Source organism: Salvelinus alpinus, chromosome 10, assembly GCF_045679555.1.
Source record: "Salvelinus alpinus chromosome 10, SLU_Salpinus.1, whole genome shotgun sequence".
In the NCBI taxonomy this organism is placed as follows: Eukaryota; Metazoa; Chordata; class Actinopteri; order Salmoniformes; family Salmonidae; genus Salvelinus; species Salvelinus alpinus.
The window spans coordinates 28,292,970-28,302,651 of record NC_092095.1 but is presented as its reverse complement, the minus strand read 5'-3'; the positions used below and the strand labels follow the sequence as shown (position 1 = coordinate 28,302,651).

General features: G+C 49.3%; 1 protein-coding gene across 21 annotated transcripts in view; it reads right to left on the bottom strand.

Annotated features, from left to right (window-relative positions):
• The window catches only part of abi1a (abl-interactor 1a), a 64,076-nt gene that overhangs the window by 14,328 nt on the left and 40,066 nt on the right, over nt 1-9,682 (bottom strand). For 7 of the 21 annotated variants that reach the window (XM_071328739.1, XM_071328743.1, XM_071328754.1 and 4 more), the window contains 3 exons: nt 9,433-9,447; nt 6,928-7,052; nt 5,558-5,698 (listed from right to left, as the gene is read on the bottom strand). In XM_071328739.1, the coding sequence (XP_071184840.1) occupies nt 5,558-5,698; nt 6,928-7,052; nt 9,433-9,447 (281 nt within the window). The remainder of the gene's footprint in view (nt 1-5,557; nt 5,699-6,927; nt 7,053-9,432; nt 9,448-9,682) is intronic. The other 14 variants (XM_071328741.1, XM_071328744.1, XM_071328755.1 and 11 more) reach the window with 3 other exon arrangements.

Sequence of the window (9,682 nt, the reverse complement as noted above, 5' to 3'; positions counted from 1 at the left end):
TTAACCGGTCTCCTCCCTTTCACCTACACTGATTGAAGTGGATTTAACACCTTTCACCTGGTCAGTTTGTGTCATGGAAACGTGTCATTAATGTTTTGTACACTCAGTCAATACCCTAGGACATAGGCGAGGCATTATGTCAACGCCTATAAGCCCCACCTTGCCCTGCAGCTGACCTGGAGGCTGTCAGATCAATGGTCTGGCTAGGAACCCCCCCCCCCCTCCCTCCCAGGCCCAGATCCTACCCCCTACTCCCATACCCTTCCCTGCCAGTCTAGCCTGGCAGCAGGGGGTCCCCTCAGCGCGAATCATATACAGGGGTTCAGTTCCACCCAGAAGGATGGGAGGGGAAGAGTCAGGGGTTTACTACGACTATGTGAGAAAAGGGGGAAGACGAGCACCCCCCCCCTCTGCGTGAGACAAGACGAGCACCCCCCCCCCCCTCTGCGTGAGACAAGACGAGCCCCCCCCCCCCCCCCCTGCGTGAGACAAGACGAGCACCCCCCCCTCTGCGTGAGACAAGACGAGCACCCCCCCCCCCTCTGCGTGAGACAAGACGAGCACCCCCCCCCCTCTGCGTGAGACAAGACGAGCACCCCCCCCCCCTGCGTGAGACAAGACGAGCACCCCCCCCCTCTCTGCGTGAGACAAGACGAGCACCCCCCCCCCCCTCTGCGTGAGACAAGACGAGCACCCCCCCCCCCTCTGCGTGAGACAAGACGAGCACCCCCCCCCCCCCCCTCTGCGTGAGACAAGACGAGCACCCCCCCCCCCCCTCTGCGTGAGACAAGACGAGCACCCCCCCCCACCTCTGCGTGAGACAAGACGAGCACCCCCCCCCCCCCCCTCTGCGTGAGACAAGACGAGCACCCCCCCCCCCCCTCTGCGTGAGACAAGACGAGCACCCCCCCCCTCTCTGCGTGAGACAAGACGAGCACCCCCCCCCTCTGCGTGAGACAAGACGAGCACCCCCCCCCCCCCCTGCGTGAGACAAGACGAGCACCCCCCCCCCCCTCTGCGTGAGACAAGACGAGCACCCCCCCCCCCTCTGCGTGAGACAAGACGAGCACCCCCCCCCCCCCTCTGCGTGAGACAAGACGAGCACCCCCCCCCCCTCTGCGTGAGACAAGACGAGCACCCCCCCCCCCCTCTGCGTGAGACAAGACGAGCACCCCCCCCCCCCCCTCTGCGTGAGACAAGACGAGCACCCACCCCCCTCTCTGCGTGAGATAAGACGAGCACCCCCCCCCCTCTCTGCGTGAGATAAGACGAGCACCCCCCCCCTCTCTCTGCGTGAGATAAGACGAGCACCCCCCCCCTCTCTCTGCGTGAGATAAGACGAGCACCCCCCCCCCTCTCTGCGTGAGATAAGACGAGCACCCCCCCCCTCTCTCTGCGTGAGATAAGACGAGCACCCCCCCCCTCTCTCTGCGTGAGATAAGACGAGCACCCCCCCCTCTCTCTGCGTGAGATAAGACGAGCACCCCCCCCTCTCTGCGTGAGATAAGACGAGCACCCCCCCCTCTGCGTGAGATAAGACGAGCACCCCCCCCTCTGCGTGAGATAAGACGAGCACCCCCCCCTCTGCGTGAGATAAGACGAGCACCCCCCCTCTGCGTGAGATAAGACGAACACCCCCCCTCTGCGTGAGATAAGACGAGCACCCCCCCTCTGCGTGAGATAAGACGAGCACCCCCCCCTCTGCGTGAGATAAGACGAGCACCCCCCCCTCAACACGGAGTTGGTGAAAGCTTGACTCCCACCATGCACCAGCACACACATACGCATGCGCACACACTTATTGAATCATGGCTCAGGCAGGTAGAGATGGCAGAGACTGATAAACAGAGTGTGTGTGTGTGGAGAGCAATAAGAGAGCAGACGGGACACCACAGCAGCACACGGTCTCTGTGTCTGAAAGTTTCCAGGTCAGAGAGAGAATGAGAGTACACCAGTGGTTGAGATTACACAAGGATCCAGGTTTTTGAATGTACTGCAGTGGTGCACAGCTCCCAACCCAGAAGGCTGCAGTATGTCATTTTTGCTCCTCCATAACTGTAACAGTCACTGATATTGTTTGAGCAATTCAAGTTATGATGAAATAACACCTGGTTTAAAAGACCTTAATTGGTTGCTGATAGACAGGCAAGGACAAAAAGTGGCAGTCTTGCTGGCAGTCTTGGTATTGCACACAATTTACTGTACATATGTATGATATTTGGTGAACCATTTGTCCTGCAGTATTATTGTGTGGTAACATATCAAATTAGTTTAAAGCATATTATAACCATATCAAATTATGGTACCACATCTACTCATCTAAAACAGGGCAAACCTGGCTCCCTGCTGAAGATGCACTCTCCCATGACTCAATGGTGGAGAGAGAAAGAGCGAGAAAGAGAGAGCGCACGAGAGAGAGCGCACAAGATAGCTAGCGCGCGCACGAGAAAGAGAGAGCGCACGAGAGAGCTAGCGAGAGAGAGAGAGAGCGCACGAGAGAGAGAGAGAGAGCGCACAAGATAGCTAGCGCGCGCACGAGAAAGAGAGAGCGCACGAGAGAGCTAGCGAGAGAGAGAGCGCACGAGAGAGAGAGCGCACGAGAGAGCTAGCGAGAGAGAGCTAGCGAGCGCACGAGAGAGCTAGCGAGAGAGAGAGAGAGCTAGCGAGAGAGAGAGAGAGCGCACGAGATAGCTAGCGAGAGAGAGCTAGCGAGAGAGAGATAGCTAGCTAGTGAGAGAGAGCGCACGAGATAGCTAGCTAGCGAGAGAGAGCGCACGAGATAGCTAGCTAGCGAGAGAGAGCGCACGAGATAGCTAGCTAGCTAGCGAGCGAGAGAGAGCGCACGAGATAGCTAGCTAGCTAGCGAGCGAGAGAGAGCGCACGAGATAGCTAGCTAGCTAGCGAGCGAGAGAGCGCGCGAGATAGCGAGCGAGAGAGCGCGCGAGATAGCGCGCGAGAGAGCGCGCGAGATAGCGAGCGAGATAGCGCGCGAGAGAGCGCGCGAGATAGCGAGCGAGAGAGCGCGCGAGATAGCGAGCGAGAGAGCGCGCGAGATAGCGAGCGAGAGAGCGCGCGAGATAGCGAGCGAGAGAGCGCGCGAGATAGCGAGCGAGAGAGCGCGCGAGATAGCGAGCGAGAGAGCGCGCGAGAGAGCGCGCGAGAGAGCGCGCGAGAGAGCGCGCGAGAGAGCGCGCGAGAGAGCGCGCGAGAGAGCGCGCGAGAGAGCGCGCGAGATAGCGAGCGAGAGAGCGCGCGAGATAGCGAGCGAGAGAGCGCGCGAGATAGCGAGCGAGAGAGCGCGCGAGATAGCGAGCGAGAGAGCGCGCGAGAGAGCGAGCGAGAGAGCGCGCGAGAGAGCGAGCGAGAGAGCGCGCGAGAGAGCGAGCGAGAGAGCGCGCGAGCTAGCGAGAGAGCGCGCGAGATAGCGAGAGAGCGCGCGAGATAGCGAGAGAGCGCGCGAGATAGCGAGAGAGCGCGCGAGATAGCGAGAGAGCGCACGAGATAGCGAGAGAGCGCACGAGATAGCGAGCGAGATAGCGAGCGAGAGAGCGCGCGAGATAGCGAGCGAGAGAGCGCGCGAGATAGCGAGCGAGAGAGCGCGCGAGATAGCGAGCGAGAGAGCGCGCGAGATAGCGAGCGAGAGAGCGCGCGAGATAGCGAGCGAGAGAGCGCGCGAGATAGCGAGCGAGAGAGCGCGCGAGAGAGCGCGCGAGAGAGCGCGCGAGAGAGCGCGCGCGAGAGAGCGCGCGAGATAGCGAGCGAGAGAGCGCGCGAGAGAGCGCGCGAGAGAGCGCGCGAGAGAGCGCGCGAGATAGCGAGAGAGCGCGCGAGATAGCGAGAGAGCGCGCGAGATAGCGAGAGAGCGCGCGAGATAGCGAGAGAGAGAGCGCGAGATAGCGAGAGAGAGAGCGCGAGATAGCGAGAGAGAGAGCGCGAGATAGCGAGAGAGAGAGCGCGAGATAGCGAGAGAGAGAGCGCGAGATAGCGAGAGAGAGAGCGCGAGATAGCGAGAGAGAGAGCGCGAGATAGCGAGAGATAGCGAGAGAGAGCACGAGATAGCGAGCGAGAGCACGAGATAGCGAGCGAGAGCACGAGATAGCGAGCGAGAGCACGAGATAGCGAGCGAGAGCACGAGATAGCGAGAGAGAGCACGAGATAGCGAGAGAGAGCACGAGATAGCGAGAGAGAGCACGAGATAGCGAGAGAGAGCACGAGATAGCGAGAGAGAGCACGAGATAGCGAGAGAGAGCACGAGATAGCGAGAGAGAGCACGAGATAGCGAGAGAGAGCACGAGATAGCGAGAGAGAGCACGAGATAGCGAGAGAGAGCGAGCAAAAGAGAGAAAGAACAAAGGGGAGAGAAAGTAGCAAAGTAAGGGAATGGGAGTAGCATGTGTGCCAAAATGATAGAGGGACAGGAGAAAAAAAAAGAAAAGTGATGTAATATTTATGACCATCTCAGTCAGCAGCACAGCCTTCTTAGCTAATGAAGCAACTTCAAAAATCACTCCTGACTCATATCTCAGCTCTCGCAGCGTGGCTTTCTGACGGACACATTTCAGTGATCGTGGCAGGGGTCTAAATGTACAGAGGATTTAGGATTTTCGAAGGACACTTTACGCCGCAGGCCTTGAGGAACATTCATTCCCAACCGGCTAAAGCCTTCCAGGTCTTGTCAGTTGAATGTTGGATTTACAGTATTTGGGTGGGGGAGGTGTGAAAGCACATTAAACTGATGAATTTAAGTGAAGAGATTAGAAATGTTTGTAAGACATGGGGGATACAAAGTATTTGGAGAGGGTTCCTTTTGTCATATCCATGTTAGAACACAGAGGCTGTGGGAGAGACATTCAGAGCTGTTGAGTAGGACAATAGGGAAGGACAATAGTATATGTGTGTCTATCCATCGGTCTGAGCGCAGATTACATTTATTTAACTAGGCATGTCAGTTAATAACAAATTCTTATTTACAATGACGGCCTATTGGGGAACAGTGGGTTAAATGCCTTGTTCAGGGGCAGAACGAACCATGTCAGCTCGGGGATTCGATCCAGCAACCTTTCGGTTACAGGACCAACGCTCTAACCACTAGGGGAGCGTGCGCATGCGCGCGTGTGTGTGTGTGTGTGTGTGTGTGTGTGTGTGTGTGTGTGTGTGTGTGTGTGTGTGTGTGTGTGTGTGTTTTACTGGTTAGTATCGTGGCAATGAAACAAAACACGAAGCGGATTTAACTTCTTCAGGAAAACAGCCCTTATGTTGGAAACAAACATTTTCCAAGCACACAATATTTGACATAAAACAGGTTTTTAAAAAAGAACCAAAGAGATGTCTGCTTCATATAAATAATATTGCGATACTGGTATCGTCACATTTTTTACATTTGAGTAATTTAGCATCCAGAGCGACTTACAGGAGGAAATAGGGTTAAGTGCCTTGCTCAAGGGCACATCGAGAGATTTTTCACCTCGTCTGGTCGGGTTTCGAACCGGCGACCTTTCGGTTACTGGCCCAACGCTCTTAACCACAAGGGTACCGGCCTCCCTAGCGTGTCAGTTACCTGTGGGTTCTTTGTCTCTGGTTGAGAGATGCAGTGCGCCCAGGGCTGTGCTGGCTGCCTAGACGAGCAGGGCTGGTCATGTAGTCGTTGGGTACTGTGGGCGGTTTCACCGGCTCTAGAGTTTTATAGGGCGTGTTGCGTCTGTCAAAGTCAACCAAAGATAGAAAGGGGGATATAAAAAGAGAATAAGAACAGAATTAATCATAATGCATGAGAATCAGGGGTCCGTTCAACTTAGATTTAGTCTGCTTTTTCTTTTTTCATAAATGGTTTTATTGACCAATAGGTGTCCTTTGCAAGGCATTGGAAAACCTCCCTGGTCTTTGTGGTTGAAATTCACTGCTTGACTGAGGGATCTTACAGATAATTGTATGTGAGGGTTACAGAGATGAGTTAGTCATTCACAAATAATGTTAAACACTATTATTGCACACAAAGTGAGTCTATTTAACTTATTATGTGACTTGTTAAGCACATTTTTACTCCTGAACTTATTTAAGCCTACCATAACAAATGGGTTGAATACTTATACTTATGGACTTCAGCTTTTCATTTTTAATATTAAAAAAACAATTAAAAAAACAATTCCACTGACATTATGGGGTATTGTGTCTAGGCCAGTGACAAACACTCAATTTAATCAATTTTAAATACAGGCTGTATCAAAAAATCCTAATTGAAAATAAAGGAGTAAATGTCCCTATTCACAAATGGAAGTTACCTCTTAAAATGTGAAAGTTTAGTTGGAATGCAATACCACGATCAGTGGCAGACTGACATCTGGCATTCCAGGCAAATGCCAGACGGGCTGGTCTATTTCTAGCCCCAGTGGGCCTGTCTAACTTGGGGGTTTTGCACAAAATGATAATTATCTGGCTCCTAATAGGGTCCTCAAGGGAAAAAAAGAAAATGGGCGGGCCGGTGTGTTAGAAATGCCAGGGTCGATTTCTGGTCCCAGTCCGCCCCTGGCCACGATGTAAATGTGCACCCCACCCCACATGTGTAAATGTACTTGTTACATACATGCACAGCATACCAACAACATAGTAACCTTTTCCACAACCTTTATTAAAAGCCCATGGCCTCAACAAACTGAAATACTCTTAACAGTAACAGTCAGTGGAAATCTGCACTGGACCATTACAAATCCAACTTATCTATTCAGCTGGATGTTCCACAGCAGTCACTAAAACCCAGAATTAGAGCCTACTTAGTGTTACACTGCTATTTTATATAAAAGATCAGGACGTGACTAACTTTGTGCACCGGCTAGGATACCAAACGCCCTGCCTTCTAACATGTTGGCTCAGTTAATAGTTGAGATAAAAAGTGATTCATTCATAAAAAATATATATAAAAAGACCTCTTACCCTAGAGTGCCACGCCCTGACATCGGCCCTGTCACGGGTGGCGGGCTAGGCGGCTTCTGTGTCGGCGGATTGGTCCTCGATAGTGTTCCTCCTCCTCCTCTGATTGGCTGATTATTTCCATGCTGCTGTTGAAAGACAATAAATCAAGAAAGTTTTTTAAAGACATTTAACATAGTGGTAGCATAAAAGACTAACTAGTATGACAACAGACAAGTACTAAAGCTGATAGGCTTCCCAGATTCAGTATGCTACATCATTACTGAGACATTCTAGCAAATTAGCAGACAGGTCTTTGACCAAGTCCCAGGGCGGTTGGCCAGGTAAAACCCACAGGTGCTTCCTACTAAACATTGTGACATGTTTGTTTTGGACATTGTGTTCTATCAAGCACATAGAAACAAACATATAATCAAAGCCAATAACTGAGGCCACGCCACAGCTAACATCTGAATTATTCATGACTCCTGGGGTTATTGTTTTAATAAGAGTTATAAATATTCAAAAAGGTGCATACTCATTTTACCCGGAAAAGCCACACAGCAGATAAGATCATCATACACAGCTACACATATGAACAGCTATACAACACATACATGTCAACATATCTATCATGATACTGTGCCTTCGGAAAGTTTTCATATCCCTTGACTTATTCCACATTTTGTTGTGTTACAGCCTGAACTCAAAATGTATTAAATATATATATTTTTTTAATCATCCATCTACACACACAATACCCCGTAATGACAATGTGAATTTTTATTTTTTGAAATGATTTAAAATGAAACACAGAAATCTCATTAACGTAAGTATTCACACCCCTGAGTCAATACATGTTAGAATCACCTTTGGCAGCGATTACAGCTGTGAGTCTTTCTGGGTAAATCTCTAAGAGCTTTGCACACCTGGATTGTACAATATTTGCACATTAGTCTTTTAAAAAATTCTTCAAGCTCTGTCAAGTTGGTTGTTAATCATTACTAGACAACCATTTTCAAGTCTTGCCGTAGATTTTCAAGCCGATTTAAGTCAGCTGTAACTAGGTCACAAAGGAAAGTCCAATGTCATCTTGGTAAGCAACTCCAGTGTATATTTGGCCTTGTGTTTTAAGTTACTGTCCTGCTGAAAATGTGAATTTGTCTCCCAGTGTCTGTTGAAAAGCAGACCGAACCAGGTTTTCCTCTAGGATTCTGCCTGGGCTTAGCTCTATTCTGTTTCTTGTTATCCTAAAAAAAACTCCCTAGTCCTTTCCGATGACAAGCATATCAGTGGAGGCTGGTGGGAGGTGCTATAGGAGGACAGGCTCATTGTAATGGCTAGAATAGAATTATTGGAACAGAGTCAAACGCATGATTTCCATTCCAGCCATTACAATGAGCCTGTCCTCCACTAGCTTCTCCCACCAGCCTCTACTGAAGCATATCTATAACATTATGCAGCCACCACCACACTTGAAAAAAAGGAAGAGTGGCCCTCAGTGATGTGTTGGATTTGCCCCAAACATAACGCTTTGTATTTTAGACATAATGTTCATTTCTTTGACACATTTTGAGCAGTTTTAATTCAGTGTCTTGTTGCACAGGATGCATGTTTTGGAATATTTTTATTCTATACAGGCTTCCTTCTTTTCACTCTGTCGTTTATGTTAGTATTGTGGAGTAACTACAATGTTGATCCATCCTCCGTTTTCTCCTATCACAGCCATTAAACTCTGTAACTGTTTGAAAGTCACCATTGGCCTCATGAAATCCCTGAGCGGTTTCCTTCCTCTCCGGCAATTGAGTTAGGAAGGACGACTATATCATTTTAGTGACTGGGTATAGTGATACACCATACAAAGTGTAATTATTAACATCCCCATGCTTAAAGAGATATTCAAGGTCTACTTTTTTTTTACCAATATGTGTTCTTCTTTGCGAGGCATTGCAAAATCTCCCTGGTCTTTGTGGTTGAATCTGTGGTTGAAATTCTCTGCTCGACTGAGGAACCTCACAGTAAATTATATGATTGGGGAACAGAGATGAGGTAGTCATAAAAAAAATAATGTCCATGCAACTTATTGAGTTGTTAAGCACATTTTTACTCTTGAACTGATATGTTAGCTTGCCAAAACAAAGAGGTTGAATACTTGACTCAAGACATGTCAGCTTTTAATTTAATTAATTTGTATACATTTAAAATATATATATATATTCCACTGACATTATGGGGTATTGTGTGTAGGCCAGTGACACAAAACCTCAATTCAGGCTGTAACAGAACAAAATGTGGAAAAAGTCAAGGGGTGTGAATACTTTCTGAAGGCACTGTATATTGATATGATGAGTTGTGCTACTAAGCCTCTAATAATGAAGGCTACAGCGGCAGTTGGACTAGGCCTACTTGTACTATGGATTGGTTTAGGAGGAAATAAGGAATCAAATACACTAATAAACTTTTTTTTTTAAGCAGCTATCAATAGCAGACTACTACAGCAAGATGGGTCATGTGACAAACAGGACTTACCTTGGCTTTGAGCCACTTAACGTGGGTGGAAGAAAGAGAGAGAGAGAGAGAAAGAGAGAGAAGGTATATGTCAAAATCGCCATGTCTGAACGGTAAAAGAACCCAAAATGACAGGAGACTTTTCACCACATTATTTACACTGAGTAAACATTTCTCAAGACCTGGGCAACAGTTGTTTGATGTCATTGCACTGCACCATAACAGTGTGGGTCCAATGGTTGTTTTTGTCCTCTGTGTCGATTCATATCTA